Source organism: Acartia tonsa, chromosome 15 (assembly GCF_053477335.1).
Source record: "Acartia tonsa isolate MP-2025a chromosome 15, ASM5347733v1, whole genome shotgun sequence".
Lineage (NCBI taxonomy): Eukaryota > Metazoa > Arthropoda > Copepoda > Calanoida > Acartiidae > Acartia > Acartia tonsa.
Genome location: NC_137274.1, coordinates 23,556,235 through 23,576,649, shown reverse-complemented (window position 1 = coordinate 23,576,649; position 20,415 = coordinate 23,556,235). Strand labels below are relative to the sequence as shown.

Here is a 20,415-nt window from a genome sequence, read left to right as displayed (position 1 = left end):
TTAGTTTATAACCTTAAAAGCTTAAGTTTAAGAAATCATTTCTATTGGTCAAATGGTTTGTAAGGAAATTAAGGATAGGTTAATTTTTAGGGTTTTTTGGAGCCCCAGAGGGTTAGGGGTTGGTGGCAGGGGGGTGACTTCTAGACTAGGAGTTAGTTTATAAGCATAAAAGCTTAAGTTTAAGAAATCATCTCTATTAGTCAAATGGTTTCTGAGAAAATAAAGGTTAGGTTCATTTTAATGTTTTTTTTTGATCCCCGGAGGGCTAGAGGTTAGCGGCAGGGGGGTGACTTCTATACCAAAAGCTAGTTTATAACCATAAAGGCTTAAGTTTAAGAAATCATCTCTATTGGTCGAATGGTTTCTGAGAAAATTAAGGTTAGGTTCATTTTTAGGGTTTTTTTGAGCCCCGGAGGGCTAGGAGTTGGCGGCAGGGGGGTGACTTCTAAACTAGAAGTTAGTTTATAACCATATAAGCTTAAGTTTAATAAATCATCCCTATTGGTCAAATAGTTTCTGAGAAAATTAAGGTTAGGTTCATTTTTAGGGGGGTTTGGAGCCCCGGGGGGCTAGGGGGTGGGGGTAGGGGGTTGACTTTGAAACCATAAGATGTTCATACCCCTAAAAGCTTAAGTCCAAAAAATTTGCACGGTTCATCAAGTGGTTCCGGAGAAAACCCCCCCCCCCCCCAGCATCAAAAAAGCTTCAGTTACGTCCCCCTTTTAGACAGTTTGAAAAAAAAGACATCCTGCTACTTTAACATGTGTGACTAAAACCATTGTTTCAAGGGTCCTTACAGCCATAAAAAGGACAATAAAGCATCAAAAATATTTTAATTGGTGAAAAAAATACATTAACACCTAATTTTTCCAAAAAGATATTTTTTAGCAGGACGGAGTGACGTACAGGCGTACAAATATAGTTTTCTACAAATTTTTATATTTATTGACCGACAGACAATGTAAATTACAAACTGTATGCTTGCTCATTAATAGGATAGACAATTTACACCCAAAACAAGGATGACAACATCCATAAGTAGCGAAGCACTAAAAATCGTAGATGGGAATACGTACAGGTAGATTTAAAAGGTTTTTACTAAAATCAAGAATAGATTTATTGGATAAAATAAACATGAAACCTTGTTTTATTTTGTATGTTGACGATGGTCAAAATTATATTAAAGATGCTCATAACAATGGGAAAAATTATTTTGATACTGATATCACATAAAAGTTTGAAAATTGGATCAAAATAGACAAAGATATGGGGAAATATGTAAAACATATAAAAATAGCCAAAAACCTGATAAAAGGTAGTCTGGCCGTCATGGTTGTTTACTTAAAACGACAAAAAAATTAATTTTTAAATCCTTAACTTAAAAAATTGGGAAAATCGGACCATATATACTGAAGATATGGAAAAAAAGTGTAAAATATATAAAAATAGCCTAAAACCTGCCAAAAAAAGGCAGTCTGGCCGTCATGGTTATTTTCTTTAAAAGACAGGAAATTTAATTTTGATATCTATAACTGAAAAAATTTTGAAAAGCGGACTATAAACACTGAAGATATGGAGAAAAATGTTAAAAATATAAAAAAAACAGCCTAAAACCTGCTAAAAAGGCAGTCCGGCCATCATGGTTGTTTTCTTTAAAAGACGGGAAATTTAATTTTGATATCTATAACTAAAAAAATTTTGAAAATCGGACCATAAACACTGAAGATATGGAGAAAAATGTGAAAAATATTAAAATAGCCTAAAACCTGCTAAAAAAAAGGCAGTCTGACCTTCATGGTTGTGTCTTTAAACGACGGGAAATTTAATTTTGATATCTGTAACTGAAAAAATTTTGAAAATCGGACCATAAACACTGGAGATATGGAGAAAAATGTAAAAAATATAAAAATAGCCTAAAACCTGCTAAAAATCGGTCCGACCGCCAATGATGTTTTATAGTTAATTGTGCTCCTTAATGGTGGGAATGTTGTCAAAAAATTTTAGCATTCTATCTTTTATAGGAGCTGAGTAAATCCCATTTCCCCCATAGCGTTACGGACTGACGGACTGACTGACGGACTGACTGACGGACTGACGGACGGACAAAGTGAATTATAGAGTAGCTTCGCTACTAAAAAACCAACCCTAGAATAGTAGGTGAGAAAATCAGACTTGCAGACAAAGCTAATTATATGAGTAGCTTCGCTACTAATAAAATCTGTTTGTTGGGCCAGATACCGGATATCCGGCAGATTTCTAATACCGGATATCTGGTATTTATATATCCGTTCCAATCCTACCTGTTTATTGGCGGCTAATTGGGCGGCTGCAGCCTCAAGGGTGAGGGTTCTCGGCGCTATGGAACGCTGTAGAGAACTAATTGTGACACAATTAATAGGATTGTTTATCATAATTGGGGTACACAACCAGAGAGAAAGAGAGAGGGGACAATGGGTTGTTTATTACACTAGTCCCCAAAGATTTATAATATATAATTTATTCGTTGAATCAACAACTTTGGAATCTTTAATTCATTTTGATTGGTTGATTGCTTAATGTCCAAACGTATTAAACACTAATTGTAATCTATAGATTGGGGGTTATTTTGTGAATCATCATTGGGCGTAGACATTAATTTATCAGCTATGTAGCGCTGTATAGAACTATTTATGGCACAATTAATAGGATTGTCCCCTATTGGGGGGAGGGGTAATTGGGCTGTTTATTTCACCAGTCCCCAAAGTATTACGTATCGAGTACCTATTTTTTTTGTACTTATAAATTATTGGAGAAATTAGGTTATATCAGAATTATCTAGGTATTGATCCTAAAGGATAAGACAATTGAAAATAATTTAATGTACACCCCCAATTATGATCATCATAATCAGGTATTAAGAAGGTAGTCTAGAATTATTGGTGAAAAAGTATGAAAATTTTAAATCAAATTATCTCCAAACGAAAGGAATTATTATGTTTATCATTATTGGGGTACACAACCAGAGAGGGAGGGAACATTGGGATGTTTATTACACTAGTCCCCAAAGTTTTATGATAACGTTTTTTATTCATTGGCTTGGTTTGGAGAAGGTTTTTTTTTATACAATTCTCAATTTATATCTACAATACCTACAAAGAAGAATGATGTCTGTCTGTCCGTCTGTCCCTTAAGATCTCGGTAACCACTGAACCGATAGGATTCTACTCTTCAGGGAATGTACCTACTGTTCATGTGGTGGTTTTAGGTAATTTTCTTGGGGGCTGGGAAACCCCCAACAACCTTAATTTTTTTATATTTTTTTTAATTACCTCTAGGGGCGAAGCCGCTAGTCCTTTTAAATATAGTAGTAGGTAAGGTTTTAATTTGTTTGATGCTTAGATCTCAATAACTGCTGAACCGATTGATAAGCTGCGGTAATCCATACACCTTCCTTAAATAATGTTATCTTATTTAAGGAATCTGATGACTGATCTAAACACCTGGAAAAACAAACTGTTAAATTACCTAGCCCAAGATGATGACTTTGAGTTGTTTACTGAAAATGGAATATATAAATCCTGGGAAGCATCTGAAAATAATAGAGACAGATTAACAGCTGTAACTTCACCTGATACATCAGCAGATCTTAAGAAGAGAAGGAGACAGCTTAACAATTTTCTTACCATAATAGCAGGATGCTGTTATAAGGACCAGTATATGGTTATTATTGAACAGGCCACTTGCCTTGAATGGATATGGAACGAGTTGAAAAATGTTTATCAGATTACACATGTTGGCAAAGATTTCTTAAACATAGTTGATATCAAATATGATCCAGAAACTATGAATGCTACCAGCATCTATAATGCTTATAGAGCAAAAATTCTGGAAAACCTTAAGCCGAAGAATACCATCATCAAATGGAAAAATAACATGTTGCTGAAAACTAATGAATCTCTTACTCCTACTTTCGAAGATCACATCTTACTATCTGTCATTCAACTCATAGATCCCAGACTACCCAGCAAAGTCAGAGAAATCTATGGACCAAGGATGGATAATGAGAAATTCCTCATGGATTTCAAACAAGACATCCTCAGTAATGTACCAAAAATGATAGAGGATCTAGAAAATCAGGACAATCAGATAAATGCTCTAAAAATACAGTTGCAACAAGCAAATCTTGCACCATTTAGGTTCAACAACAGAAGATCAAGACCTGATAGGAAAAACTTCAACAATTCCAGGGGTGATAAATTCTGCCGACTATGTCACTTGGCCCAAAAGCCAAGGTCAATCATTACAAGCCATGAGATTGGTGATTTAACTTGCCCTTCACTATCTGCTAGAGACAAAACAGCATTGCATCAAAAATGTGGTATGGTTGCTGCTATGGCTTCTACTACAGATGATGACTTAGCTACACTAGCTAAAGCTCATGGATATGATGACCAAGACATCTCTGAAGAAGAGACTGCTGCTGAATATCAACAGGTAGAATCAACTTCTCTTGTTAATTTCATAAGCCCAGTCCCTTCCCAAATTTTAACCCTTTTTCAAAATGACAAAATTGTGCATGTGGATATAGACTCTGGATGTTGGGTGTCATGTGTAAAGGCTGAATTTGTAAAATCAATGTCATGGAAAATTCAATCTAACTCTCAGTTAGCCAAACTAGCTGATGACAAAACAATTCTTAAATCTATTGGTGAAGTTGATGAAATACTTACAAGAAATAACTGGAAAGTTCATTTCAAAGCTCTTGTCCTTACTGAATTGCACACTAATGTGATAGGTGGAAACAACTTTCTTAAAGACAACCAGATTGAGCAAAGTATACACAACAAGACTATCACTGTACATGGTAAATATGTTGTCCCTGAAACAAATAGGCATGTACAGCTTCCCACACAGTTGAATCAGATGATCTTCAAAACTAATCTACCTAAAGCATTGCTTCCCCAGCAATCTGTTATGGTTAAAGTTCCAGTAAATGATCATGAAATAGTACTTGTTGAACCAAGAATTGAGAACAGCAATAAACTTTTCCCTCAACCACAACTCTGCACAGTTACTAATGGAGAAATTGAGATTACTAACAATACTGAAGAACCAGCGATTTTAAAGTCAAAAAATCATCACATTCAGCTTAAGATCACTGAGAAAATACCTACAAATGATAAACTTAATGATGACTACAAATACAACAAACACAAGTACAAATGTAACAAAATCAGTATGGAGGAAATAAATATTAACTATGACAAGCTAGACCATAAACAAAAAATGAAGATTGATCAAGCAATACAGAAGCATCATAGAATATTTGACAAGGATCTAACTGAAGGCTACAATCACTTTTCTGGAGACCACAACTGTTACCTTAATTGGGCGAATGATCAGAGACCTTTGTCTAAAAAAGTAATATGTCCTAATTATAACAGTCAGCTTAATAACTTTCTTCAAGAGGTTTGTGATGACCTCACTGACCAAGGTGTTCTGGCAATTCCACAGAATGACAGAGTAATTGTTCAGCATGTAAGTCCTTGTTTTCTCAGGAAAAAGCAAAAAGCCAAGGATAAGCCAAACAATGAATTAGTAAAGGAAGATGTAAGGCTTGTTGTCAACACTGTTGGACTCAGTCAATATCTGAAAAACATACCAACTAAAATTACTAAACCACAAGAAGTCTATTCATCATTATCCAAGTGGAATTATATAATAAAAACAGATTTATATCAAGGTTTTTTCCAAAACAAGCTACACTCATCTGCTTACCAATGGTGTGCCATTCAGACACCTTTTGGAGGAATGCGATACTTTAAACGAAGTATTCAAGGTTTGGTAGGACAAACTGAAGAGCAGGATGAGCTTTTGGCAAGAATCCTTCATCAAGAACTGAAAGATGGAATCTGTGTAAAGATAGCTGATGATATCTTTGCTGGTGGCAAAACAATTGATGAGGCTATTGATAATTGGATCAGAATTATGCAAGTTCTTGACAACAATAACCTTAAAATTAGGGTTGGGCCGGATATCCGGTGTGGCCGGATATCCGGCCGTATATCCGGCCATTTTCAATATCCGGCCGGATACCGGATATTAAAACTATCCAGCCGGATATCCGGCTCTATAATTTTTTATACTTTACACCAAAAATCTCTGCTTTTTAAATCTTAAATGGCTATAATTTTCTTATTATTGAAGCTAGAAGAACATTTTTTCTGAATAAGTTTAACTTTATGTAAATTTATATAAGATTTCTGAAGAAATTTTTTTTTTACTACTTTAATATCTGGTAATTTGGCCGGTTATCCGGCCGGATATCCGGTAATTTGGCCGGATAACCGGATATTTGCCGGATATCCGGCGTTGGCCGGATATCCGGCCGGTTACCGGATATCCGGCTTTTGAAATCAGCCGGATATCCGGTATCCGGTATCCGGCCAAAAAAGTATCCGGCCCAACCCTACTTAAAATATCACCAGCTTAAACTGTCTTGTTTCCTAAACAAGTGGATGTTCTAGCATGGGTTTGGAAAGAAGGTGGATATTTATCACCCTCTCCACACAGAAAGTTGGCTCTACAAAAAGTTGAACATGAGACCATCAAAACTGTAAAAGATCTTAGATCTTACCTAGGACTTTACAAGACTTTTATAGATTGCACTCCAAATTTAACTAAGGGGGGGGTTTTTAATGCAACCATCTTGTAATCAGTGAGTAAATGGCACTTAGAATTCGAATTTCGAGCTGAAATTTTGCATGGGTAATCCTTGGTAGGTCTATTTTCCCTAAATCGAACAAAAAGTTGGAAAAGTAACGGCTGGCGGCTGGCAGCTCAGCCGTTTAGCCGTTTTTGGCCTATTTTTATGGCAAATTCATCATTATTTACGTAGGAATCAACTTTTTAAAACATAGTTTTGGTTTAATTCATATTAAATGACAGCAATAATCATTTTTTAAAATTTCTAGTACCAGCTGCTAAACGGCTAGAACCGGCTGAAAACGGCTGGGAGCGGCCAAGAGTTTGAAGAGTAGATAGGGCTTGTGACATGTCTAGGGGTAGGTTTCTATGGGTGCTGAGCTCAAAAATGCTACTAAAAATACTGACGGCCAATCCATATGGCAGCTGGGTAACAGCTGCAGCTCAGCTGCGAGCGGCACAGAGTAGAATGAGTAGATAGGGCTTGTGACGTGTCTAGGGGTAGCTTTTTATAGGTGCTGAGCTCAAAAATGCTAACAAAAATAGTGGAGGCCCATCCACATGGCAGCTGGGTAATGGACGCAGCTGGCAGTTAAGTAATAGCTGCTGCTCAGCTGAGAGCGGCTAAGAGTAGAATGATTAGATAGGGCTTGTGACGTGTATATAGGTAGGTTTTTATGGGTGCTGAGCTCAAAAATGCTACCAAAAATAGTGGCGACCCATCCATATGGCAGCTGAGTAACAGCTGCAGCTCAGCTGCGAGTGGCCAAGAGTAGAATGAGTAGATAAGGCTTGTGATGTGTCTAGGGGTAGGTTTTCATGGGTGCTGAGCTCAAAAATGGTACCAAAAATAGTGGCTACCCATCCATATTGCAGCTGGGTAACAGCTGCAGCTCAGCTGCGCGCCACCAAGAGTATAATGAGTAGATAGAGCTTGTGACGTGTCTCGGGGTAGGTTTTTAAGGGTGTTGAGCTCAAATATGCTACTAAAAATTGTGGCGACCAATCCATATATGGCAGCTGAGTAACAGCTACAGCTCATCTAGGAGCGGCCAAGAGTAGAATGAGTAGATAGGGCTTGTGATGTGTCTTAGGGTAGGTTTTTATGAGTTCTGAGCTCAAAATGCTACTAAAAATAGTGGTGACCCATCCATGTTGCAGCTGGGTAACGGCGGCAGCTCAGCTGGGAGCGGCCGAAAGTAGAATGAGTACATAGGGCTTGTGACGTGTCCAGGGGTAGGTATTTATGAGTGCTGAGCTCAAAAATACTAACAATAATAGTGGCGGCTCATCCATATGGCAGCTGGGTAACAGCTACAGCCCACAAGCCCTATCTACTCATTCTACTTTTAGCCTCCCTCAGCTGAGCTGCAGCCGTCACCAAGCTGCCATATGGATGGGTCGCCACTATTTTTGGGAGCATTTTTGAGCTCAGTACCCATAAAAACTTACCCCAAGACACGTCACAAGCCCTATGTACTTATTTTACTCTTGGCCGCTCCCATCTGAGCTGCAGCTGTGGCTCAGATGCCATATAGATTGGCCGCCACTATTTTTAGTACCATTTTTGAGCTCAGCACTCATAAAAACCTACCCCTAGACACGTCATAAGCCCTATCTACTTATTCTACTCTTGGCCTCTCACAGCTGAGCTGCGGCCGTTACTCAGCTGCCATATGGATGGACCGCCACTATTTTTGGTAGCATTTTTGAGCTCAGCACCCATAAAAACCTACCCCTAGACACGTCATAAGCCCCATCTACTTATCTTGACCGCTTGCAGCTGAGCAGCAGCTGTTACCCAGCTGCCATATGTATTGGCCGCCACTATTTTTGGTACCATTATTGAGCTCAGCACCCATAAAAATCTACCCCTAGACATGTCACAAGCCCTATCTACTCATTCTACTCTTGGCCGCTCGCAGCTGAGCAGCAGCTATTACTCAACTGCCACATGGATTGGCCATCACTATTTTTGGTAGTATTTTTGAGCTCAGCACCCATTAAAACCTAACCCTGGACATGTCACATGCCCTATAATGTACTCATTCTACTCTTGGCCTCTCGAAGCTGAGCTGCCGCCGTTACCCAGCTGCCACATGGATGGGCCGCCACTATTTTTGGTAGCATTTTTGAGCTCAGCACCCATAAAAACCTACCCCTAGACACGTCACAAGCCCTATCTACTCATTCTACTCTTGGCTGCTCACAGCTGAGCTGCAGCTGTTACCCAGCTGCCATATGGATTGGCAGTCACTATTTTTAGTAGTATTTTCGAGCTCAGCACCCATAAAAACCTACCCCTAGACATGTCACAAGCCTTATCTACTCTTCATACTCTTGGCCGCTCCCAGCCGTTTTCAGCCGGTTCTAGCCGTTTAGCAGCTGGTACTAGAAATTTAAAAAATGATTATTTCTGTCATTTAATATGAATTAAACCAAAACTATGTTTTAAAAAGTTGATTCCTACGTAAATAATGATGAATTTGCCCTAAAAATAGGCCAAAAACGGCTAAACTGCTGAGCTGCCAGCCGCCAGCCGTTACTTTTCCAACTTTTTGTTCGATTTAGGGAAAATAGACCTACCAAGGATTACCCATGCAAAATTTCAGCTCGAAATTCGAATTCTAAGTGCCATTTGCTCACTGATTACGAGATGGTTGCATTAAAAACCCCCCCCCTTATCTGGACTGCTTTGATCAACTGGTTGGATCAAAACAAAGCAATGATAACATTACATGGACTCCTGACCTCATACAGGCCTTTAACAGAGCAAAGGAGCATATGAAGAACATGACAGATCTCTACTTGCCCCGACCTGATGATGAGCTTATTATTACATGTGATGGTGCTAGGACTCCTCCAGCTGTTGGAATGATTCTTCAAGCTAAATGCACTGATGGTAAAATTAGAATTGTTAAATACTTTTCTGTTAAACTGAAACCTCATATGATCAAATGGAATCCCTGTGAGATTGAAGCATGTGCACTTGGAACAGCAATTGAATCATTTTATGATTACATCAAGCAATCAAATAATCCTGTAATCATATGCCCAGACAGCAAAGCCGTAGTTGATGCAGCAAAAAAGTTAGCTAAGGGTCTTTTCAGCTTATCTCCTAAAATTCAGACCTTTCTCAACAATCTAAGCAAAATTAGATATGATATTTAGCATATTTCTGGGAAATATGGACACAATGCAGCAAGTGATTACCAGTCCAGAAAAGCTTCAGAATGCAAATCAGACATTTGTCAGATCTGCAATTATGTTCAAGATACATCTGATACCATAATAGATGTCAAACTTAACTCTGTAAGTAGCTTGAATAACACTTTTGGTATGCCATTTCTCAATAAAGAAGTATGGAAAGATCTGCAAAACAAAGATCATGCTTGTAGACAAGCTAAAGTATGTTTAAGCACTGGCCAACAACCTACCAAGAAATCAGGCAACACCAACAATGATATTAGAAGATATATCACAAAAGCAAACATTTCAAAAGAAGGATTGCTAGTTGTTAATGATACAATACCAATGTCAACAACAAAACTAGAAAAAATTGTCATACCCAGCAACTTTGTAGAGGCTATCATAACTCAATTGCATGTAAAATATCAACATCATGCAAAATCTCAACTTGTACACCTCTTCAACAGATATTTTTTTGCTACTGGTTCCAATAAAATCATAGATAATACATATGATAAAGGCCAAATATGCCAAGCAAATAAAAAGTTACCATCAGTTTTAACTACCTTTTCAAGTTCAACTATTGCCCAACACCCTGGAACACATTTTGGCATAGACATAATGAGAAGATCCAAGCAAAAAATTATGGTTGCTAGGGATCAATTTTCCTTATACATCACTGCCTTTTTCATATCTGATGAAACCAAGAATACTCTCAGAGATGCTATTATTCTCTCAATTGATCCTGTCAGAAGTAAAGGACCAGTGACAGTAAGAACTGACAATGCTGCTGCATTCAAATCATTGTCCAAAGGTGATGATTCTCTCAACAAACTTGGCATAACTTTAGAATTATCTGACCCATCAAACAAGAACGGAAATGCATGTGTTGACAGAGCCATAAGTGAGATCATTGATGAAATCAAGAAAATAGTTCCACCTGAACAAGCTTTAGACCAATGTTCTCTTTCACAAGCAATTTTACAAGTTAACACTAAACTCAGAAGAAATGGAAAGTTATCTGCATCTGAAATCCTGTTCTCAAGAGACCAATTAAGCAACCAAAATTTGTCTATCAAAGATGAAAATCTTCAAGAGCAACAAAAAAAAAGCTAGACAAGATGCAAATAACAGAAATAATTCTAAAACTAAACCAGATAATGTTCAAATCCAGCAAGGTGATTTTGTACAACTAAAGGAAAATCCAAAGAAACACCACAGCAGAGACACATACCTAGTAGTTGATATAAATAATGACCAAATAAGCACCAAAAGAATACTTAATGTTCATAATGATAAAAGAGCAATGTTAAGAAATAGAAATTATGATTTCATATTGGAAAAGATACAGAAATTACAAAAGTCTACACTATCATTCAGTTCTTTTCAATCAAAAAAAACCTTTAAACAGTCAGCATTAGATTGGAACCCAATTAAACACAATTCATCAACAGACAATGAATCATCTGAAGAGAATGATAGTCATGATTCTACTGAAATTAATGATGCTACTGAAAATAATGATCCTACTGAAAACATTGATACAGCTGAAATGAATGATAATGATTTGGATGAAAACATTGAAGATCATGACTTAACTTTACAGAACAATTCATCATCCAATGAAATGTCAATTAGTGATGAAATACCAGTAAATGATGATATTTCAAACAATGATCTTATAACTGATCAAGGAATTGATACTACTGAAGATAATTATACTACTGATGATGATTGGCAAGATGCCAATGATGGAGATGATGAATTTGATGAAAGAATATCTGAAATAGGACATTTACAGGGAGCTATTCCTAAATCTACAATAGGAAAGATAAAAAATGAAATATGGTCAACTAAAGATAGCTACAGTCTAAGAATCACACCATACAGAAAACAAAAAATACAACAAAAAATTACTGATAATGAAACACTCAGAAATTTAACTGTAACAGATTCTAATGTACCACTATCTACTGAAACAACAAGGACCAGAATAATCTCTTCTGATAATAATAGCATTGTTGAACCTTCTATTGAATGGGATAATTATGAACATTCTCCAACATATTTTGAAGATACTGTATTTCATGAAGACTGTAGTGAACCTTGGAAAAATTATCCAGAAACTGTAGAACATGGTCGTGTCTATGATTTTTCCAACCTCCCACCTCTAAAACTATATCCTGAAAGAGTTGAACCTGGCAAAGTATATAACTTATCAGAATATCCGCCTTACCCAATAAATCTTGACAGTGATTTCCTGCCTGCTGATAATGAATCAGAAGCTGCTGAAAAACCTAAGAAGAAAAAAAATGTACTGAAGAAAATTCAGAAAAAGTTCTTCTAACACTAGGAAATGCACAATTTGTCAAAATGTATATATAGTACAATTAAAGGGCTAGGGCATCCTATCAAGGGGGGCTTTACAATAAAAAAAGGGGCACGTTAATCCATACACCTTCCATAAATAATGTTATCTTATTTAAGGAATCTGATGACTAATCTTCACCCTCACAAACGCCTTCCATCACTCAGTTTTCCCCAAGTAACTCCACTACAGAACTATTACCTAACTACAGAAAACCATACCTACCTCCACTACTGAAATATGGATTCATACATTGCTAATCTACATCTTCACTCCATTACCAAGAACATGAATCCTACCCTAATTATATCAGCCCATTGTAGCCCTGGGGTGCCCTATAATTGTATATTTGTTGTTAAGCTCTCTTTAATCTAACATAAGCCCTAGCATTATCCTAGTAGTTGTTAAGCATATATTTGATGACTCCAATGACAATAATAATAATGATAACTTTTCTACCAATGTCAATGAAAAGATAAATAACTATTTCTTTGATGTCAATAATCTACCCCGCAGAATAGATATGGATTAAGGAGAACTTAACATGATGTTACAAACGGCATTCCGGGAGCTATCCAACGCAAGAATAAAATACTTGCAGATGTCGAGATGGCTGAGGGCTTGTGACGTAGTACTAGCTCCAGACAATCATCATTAGCAGCAGCAGCAGGAGAGAAGAAACGGATATACCTTAGAGGTGAGCCATTAGACGCTGTACATAGGTCTTGTGATGGTTTTAAGCTATTTTACTTTCAGATTTAAGTCTTGGCATATGTGCAAGAGGCTTTGCCGCCAATAATTCAAACTTGATTGGGTTGTACAGTATCTTTTCAACGAATAAGTATCTATAATCTACAGATTGGTCAATTTTGTTTATCATCACTGAGAATGTATATAATTTAACACCCTTTGTTTTATTCTGTTATCCTCAGTAATCTCAAGATAAATTTATGTACATCCCCTATGATGATACAAAAAATTACCCCTTTTATAGATTATAACTATTGGTTGAAACAATTAAACATTCAACTCAATGAATCAACCAATCAAAATTAACTGGTTGATAAAACAACTAATAAGAAAACATTATCATAAAGCTTTGGGGAGCAGTGTAATAAAAAGCCCATTGTCCCCTCTCTCTGAAAAAGCCAATGATGAAAATGTAGATTAAAATTATCGGTTAAATTAGGGTTGGCAATCCGGATCCGGAATCCGCCCAATTTTTGGCCAATTTTCGAATCCGAATCCGGAAACCTTTTTTTAGTAGCGGATTCCGGTTTTTATTTGGTAGGCTAAAATTAGCGTCTTGAGTTTGGGAACTATAATCCTAAAAATTCCTAGATGTGGTGGTGGCTGGGCCAAGCAGGTCGCTAGGAGATCCAATCACATAGAACTGACCGTTCAGCGGGCTCGCAAGGGTAACAGTCTAAAACAGGGTTGGTAAAAATTCGCAGACAATTGAAAAGTCCGGTTTTAACCAGTTAAATCACTGAAAAAAACAAAGAATTCTCAAAATACATAGTACACACATTAGAATTGACCGTTCAGCAAGCTCACAAATGTAACAGTCTTGATAGATAGATAGACAGACAGACATACATACATACATAGACAGTCAGACAAACATACAGACATATATACATAGACAGACAGACAGACATACACAGACAGAAAGACAGACATAGCAGGTCGCTAAGGAGATCCAATCACGTAAAACTGGCCGTTCAGTGGTCTAGCAAGGGTAACAGTCTTAAACAGGGTTAGCTAAAATCCAGGGTTTTTCTAAAAAAAGTCCGCGAACCATTGAAAATTACGGTTTTAACCAGTTAAATCACTGAAAAAACAAAGAATTCTCAAAATACATAGTACACACATTAGAATTGACCGTTCAGCAAGCTCACAAATGTAACAGTCTTGATAGATAGATAGACAGACAGACATACATACATACATAGACAGTCAGACAAACATACAGACATATATACATAGACAGACAGACAGACAGACATACACAGACAGAAAGACAGAAATAGCAGGTCACTAGGAGATCCAATCACATAGAACTGGTTGTTCAGCGGGCTTGCAAGGGTAACAGTCTAAAACAGGGTTAGCTAAAATCCAGGGTTTTTCTAAAAAAAAGTCCGCGAACCATTGAAAATTACGGTTTTAACCTGTTAAATTGTGGAGAAAAAAAAGTATTGTCAAAAAACAACTTTCTATGACTAATTTGAAGCTTTATATAAAGAATAACCATACCTATATGTTTATGTGTTGAATCTTTTGGTACAAACAGACAGACATTCTGATACTTTTACAAATCTACTGAACTAATGGGGACTATATGCACGAACGAGAGTAAGTGATTTAAAAGGAACTTCCAGCAGTAAATCTGAGTAGGTATTTTTTTTTTTGATTAACTATTATAAAACATAAACCTAGTAGGTAAATTCACCAAAAAAATACTAAAATTCTCTTCTGGCAGGGGCTTAAAATCACTTACTCTCGTTCGTGCTTAGTCACCTTTAGATAAGCAACTTGTTTAAAGGGCGAATATAGGTTCGATATGATATGAGCTTATATCAAAGGTGCCATTACATACTTTTAGAATATCTATGCCAAATTTAAAAATTCAAAAAAATCCTTAAGTAGATTTTGCAATTTTCTGTTTCAATTGAACATATAATAAATGAGATTGCCGACAAAATCGTTTATTTTAGCCCTTTACAAGATTTTTTTTTCGAGATTGACGGGTTTTAAGCTATAAATAGACTTATACAATTGAATATGTCAATATTTTTAAGTTATTTATAATCTATGGAATTGCACCTTTGATTTAAGCTCATATCATATCGAACCTATATTCGCCCTTTAAAAGTAAAAGAATGTCTTGTTCTTGTGTGTGTGTGTCTGTTTGTACTGAAGGATCTCGCTATCAGCTGAACCGATTCCGATAGGGTTCTTCTTTACAGTGAAGCTTTGCATTTTTTTTTTGCTATTATGGGCGAGGGTAAAATAAAAAATATCCCCCTCTCCAAACTGTTTTTCTGTTTAAAACTAACATTAAAAAAGAAGGGTTGACTCCCCACCCCCTTTTTTCAAGAGGCCTCAAAAGGCGAAGCCGTTAGAAGTTACCTATTACAGGGGTGAATATTCTGCAAAATTGACCTTGCTAAAAAACTGTGAACATTTTTCCTTGGTCAATAAAATCTAAAAATTTAATTTTTCTAGAATCATTTCTCTTAGGACGGGGGTGGTACCTTCCCCAAAAATGGTTAAGAACCATCCCTGGATCTATAATAAGCTTCACTATAAAGGAGAACCATATCAGTTCAGTGGTTAGAGAGCCTTCGCTACAGACAAAAAAAGCTTAATACTACTTTATTTAATACTAGCGGCTTCGCCTCTAGCCTCTAGGGGCTTTGCCCCAAGAGGTATAATTAAATCTTCTATTACTTAACCAGCAGAACGGATTGCAAATTTTCGCACCTACCCAGCAGGAAAACATTTTCTCGATTAAATAACGAATTCGCAAAATTCGTAAAAAAATAGTCTAATGTGTTCTCAAGAAAATTACTACTGGTGCTGCTCATAGTCTAATGTGTTCTCAAGAATTTTTTTTTTTGTTTTTTGGGGGGGGGGTAAATTTTCATTTTTGGGGGGTTGGGGGTGTCCCACCCCCCAAGAAAATAGCTTAAAACCAATACAGGACCGATAGGTATATACCCTGAAGAGTAGAATCCATTCGGTTCAGTGGTTACCGAGATCATAAGCTTCAGACGGACGGACGGATGGACAGACAGACATTAAGCTACTTTGTATTATAGATTTTGTTTTAAGACTTTCAAGTAAGAGGATGTCCATTATGAAATATTAAAAAGTTGGGCTTGATTAGTTGATCAACAATGCTTAAAGAAGTAATTTGACTAAGGGAGGTTTTAGGCCATTTGGTAACATTTTTGGATATTTTTCAAAAAGGTTCGCTAAGGTTACGGACGAACGGACGGACAGACTCTTTATGTACCTAGAGAAACTTTTCTTTTCAAAAGATTTTGATTGATTGATTGTATAGATAGACATATTTATTGACAGATGTTGTAGGGAAGGACAGACATACAGGACAAATGGACAGACAGGCAGATACACAGTCAGACAGACAGATAGACAAATAGACAGACAGATAGATAGATATAAAGATAGGTAGATGTATAGACAGACAGACAGATATATAGATAGATGGATGTTTTATACAGGTACCCAAAGTTTTATACTGGTACCCAAAGTTTTATACTGGTACCCAAAGTTTTATACTAGTACCCAAAGTTTTATGCTGGTACCCAAAGTTTTATAATGGTACCCAAAGTTTTATACTGGTACCCAAAGTTTTATACTGGTACCCAAAGTTTTATACTGGGCCCCAAAGTTTTATACTGGTACCCAAAGTTTTATACTGGTACCCAAAGTTTTATACTAGTACCCAAAGTTTTATGAACCTGTACGTTTGTGTCTGTGTTTGAGTTGCCCTGATCAGAATCTGTCATCAGCCGTGGCACCAAGGATCCCTGAAAAAGAAAGGATTATTGGTTGAAAAGTTTGAACACTGCCAGATTTGAACCAATTAATCGCCGTTAAATAAAGGTACCAAATTATTTTGAGCCAAAAATGATTAGAATAAAACTTTGGGTACCAGTGTAATGTAGTCCATTGTACCCTCCCTGCGGTTCTGCCTGATAAAAACTATTTTCCAGTATGCCTTCGAAACCTTAATAGGACCAGTTCTCAGCCATACTGGAAAATAATGTATAGCATCGTATTACAGACAATTTTCCACGAATATCAAAATAAAAATCATAATATTAAAAACAGTTTTTTTAGCCCGTGCCTTTAGCCTTAGGCATCTCGGGGCTAAAAAACTGTTTATAATCTTATAATTCTACATTTTATATCCGCGGAAAGCTGTTAATAATACAATGCAAGAAATAACTAGGTACCTATTAAATTACGTCTTCTAATGCTTAATTTTGCTCGGTAAATAGCTCCACATGGATAGTAATAAAACAAGGATGACAACATCCATATAAGTGAAGCTCTAAAATCAGTAGGCGAACTCTTGTAGAGAACATTAATTTCTAATTCTAAGCGAAAGGCAAAAAATATTCGACGGGAAACGGCGGTTTTCGGCGGGAGCGGCGATTCCGACGCCGTTTCTTCACAGTTTCATATTGTACCTCTTTAAAGCAACTGCCATATTAAACTGTAACTGTAACTCTTTGTTTAGTTGAGTTTCTTTGACTTCTAGTTTTGGTTTTAAAAAGTGTCACTTCCGCCTCCCCCCTTTGTAGCAAAATTGCATAAATTTAGGATACAGTAAAAGGACATTCTTTTATTTTTAGGATTTAGTTATAGAGTTGTATCGCTTATAATACTTAACCTTGTTGTCCTAGGAATCATTAAACCGAAAATCATATGAATATGACAATCAAATCATACAAGAATCTTGTCAAAATGTTGAAAAATTAGCACGTTTTAAATGAACGTACGAAATTTCTTGTAACGATTATAGGTAGACTTGTTACGCTTTCTAATTTGTACCGAACTGTTAAGGGAATAATCATGCAAAGTTTGAAATCGATATGACAATTCTAACATGCCTAAATTAACGAAAAGAGCTATACGTTACAGACAGACAGAAATACAGACTGACGGACCCTATTATAATTATAATTTGCAATGGCCTTAATAAATAATAACCCAAAAGATTTTATTCAATTATCTCTAAAACTAAGGGAGTAGCGCCCAAAATAAAATTGCTGGTATGGCGTGGCAATAGTCACCACATTTTACCCCCCCCCCCCCTTTTATACTGGTACCCAAAGTTTAATACTAGTACCAAAAGTATCGTACTTACCTCAACCCCTCTGTAGTTGAAATTTGCCTCCATTTTCACAATTTCACAATTTTAACCTGAACAATAAAAACAATTGTGTCAGCAATCCGCTTACAATCCGCTGGATTAGGACCGGTTCCCAGTCATACTATCCGCATACTACCCGCGGAAAGCTGTTTATAATACGATTTATTAATAAATAAATAAATAATACTCAGGTATCTAAAGGGATCAAAAGACAATGGCAGATAAATTGATGTACATACCCAATGATAAAACACCAAACTACCCCTTCTGTAGATTATTATTAGTGGTAGAAACATTTGAACACTCAACTTAATAAATCAACAAATCAAAATTCACCAAAGTCTCCATAGTTGTTGGACTAACGAATAAATAAACGTTATTATAAAACTTTGGGGACTAAACAACTCATTGTCCCCCCTCTCTCTTCTATTGATATCGAAGCAGGGGGGGGGGGGGCATTGGGCTATTTGTTACGCTAGTCCCCAATAGGTTATGACGTTTTCTTATTCGTTTGCTTAACAACGTTGGGAACTTTAGTGAATTTTGATAAAGTTTAGGTAGTGTTCAAACGATTCAACTACTAATTTTAACTTACAGAAGGGGTAATTTTGTGCATCATTATTGAGAGTTGACATCAATTTATTAGGCAATTGTCTTATCCCTTTAGATCCATGATTTAAACAAAATCCTTCAGATCAGGATCTCGCTAACCGCTGAACCGATATGGTTCCCATTTACTTTGAAGCCTCTTATAGGTCATAATTATATAAAGTAGCAAGATTTTGGTCTGTAGCTAAGGATCTCGCTACTAACCACTGAACCGATATGGTTCTCCTTTACAGTGGAGCCTCTTATAGGTCATACTTATATAAAGTATCAAGATTTTGGTCTGTAGCTAAGGATCTTGCTACTAACCACTGAACCGATATGGTTCTCCTTTACAGTGAAGCCTTTTATAGGTCCAGATTATATAAAGTAGCAAGCTTTTTGTCTTTAGCTAAGGATCTCGCTAACCGCTAAACCGATATGGTTCCCCTTTACTTTGAAGCCCCTCATAGGTCAAAATTATATAAAGTAGCAAGCTTTTGGTCTATAGCTAAGGATCTCGCTACTAACCACTGAACCGATATGGTTCTCCTTTACAGTGGAACCTCTTATAGGTCCAGATCAAATATAGTACCTAGTAACCTTTTTTTCTGAATCTTGCTAAGCTAAACCGATATAGTTCTCCTTTACAGTGGAGCCTCTTATTGGTTCAGGAAAGTTTTTTTTAGCATTTTTGGGGCATGGTATCTCCACTCACTATGAAAGCTCCTCTCCTAATTTTTTTCTTTATGAAACTTAACCTTAAACCAAACAGACAACGAACTCTCTAATTGTACAACCTTTGTCTGGAAGTCCTAACTGTACATGGTAAGGAGTTGCACCTTTTATGAGGGCCAAGCCATTCCCCCTACTCTAACTATTAATATCGCGCATCTGACATAGCAGCAGTGGGAACCATTTTTAACGTTTTAGTTTGATAGAGAGATATTTAGATAGTTAGTTGGATAGATAGATAGATAAATATTTAGATAGTTAGTTGGATAGATAGATAGATAGTTAGTTGGATAGATAGATAGATAGTTAGTTGGATAGTTAGATAGTTAGCCAGATAGATAGATAAATAGTTAGATAGATAGATAGTTAGTTGGATAGATAGATATAGAGTTAGATAGACAGATAGATAGTTAGTTGGATAGATAGATAGATAGTTCATTAGTAGATAGATAGATAGATAGATAGATAGATAGTTAGTTAGATAGATAGATAGATGCATAGATAGGCATAGAGTTAGAAGATAGATAGATAGATAAACAAAAAAAACTTACCTTCTACGAATTCAGAATCTGCGTTTTTTCATAGTCAAATCAGAAAAACTAAAATAGTTCTGAAATTAAAACAAGGATATTATTTGAAATCACCCACTGGCCTGCTTGGGACCAATATGTTTCAAGGAGGTTGGGGATTTCCCGCATTTTGACTAGTGATCATCACACGTATTAGATTCACTTTTACATGTAGTGAATTTCAATATATTCAAAAGGTGTAATTTAATCATTTCAGAATAATGACCCATACCCGCCCACCCTATATAGGCCTATTAGTGGGATTAAAGAATTAGATCAGGGAGGAAAAAATTTAAAGAAATTTTAGATTAAATACCATTAATAATGGTATAGACAATTGAACTAATTTATATGCGACAAGGGCGTCGCACTTT

The 20,415-nt window shown here is 36.5% G+C and overlaps 1 protein-coding gene across 7 annotated transcripts in view; it reads right to left on the bottom strand.

The window, feature by feature from the left end:
• Usf (upstream transcription factor usf) overlaps positions 1–20,085 on the bottom strand; it is a 39,274-nt gene extending 19,189 nt beyond the window's left edge. For 6 of the 7 annotated variants that reach the window (XR_013875433.1, XR_013875435.1, XR_013875431.1 and 3 more), the window contains exons 1-5: positions 20,024–20,085; positions 18,147–18,202; positions 16,732–16,800; positions 13,582–13,667; positions 2,301–2,379 (exon numbers count right to left, since the gene is read on the bottom strand). Coding sequence is in view for 1 of the 7 variants with exons in the window: in XM_080149805.1 (XP_080005931.1) it covers positions 2,301–2,379; positions 13,582–13,667; positions 16,732–16,800; positions 18,147–18,179 (267 nt within the window). In the remaining 6 variants the exon portion in view is untranslated. The remainder of the gene's footprint in view (positions 1–2,300; positions 2,380–13,581; positions 13,668–16,731; positions 16,801–18,146; positions 18,203–20,023) is intronic. The other variant, XR_013875436.1, reaches the window with a different exon arrangement.
• Between the last annotated feature and the right edge of the window lie 330 nt (positions 20,086–20,415).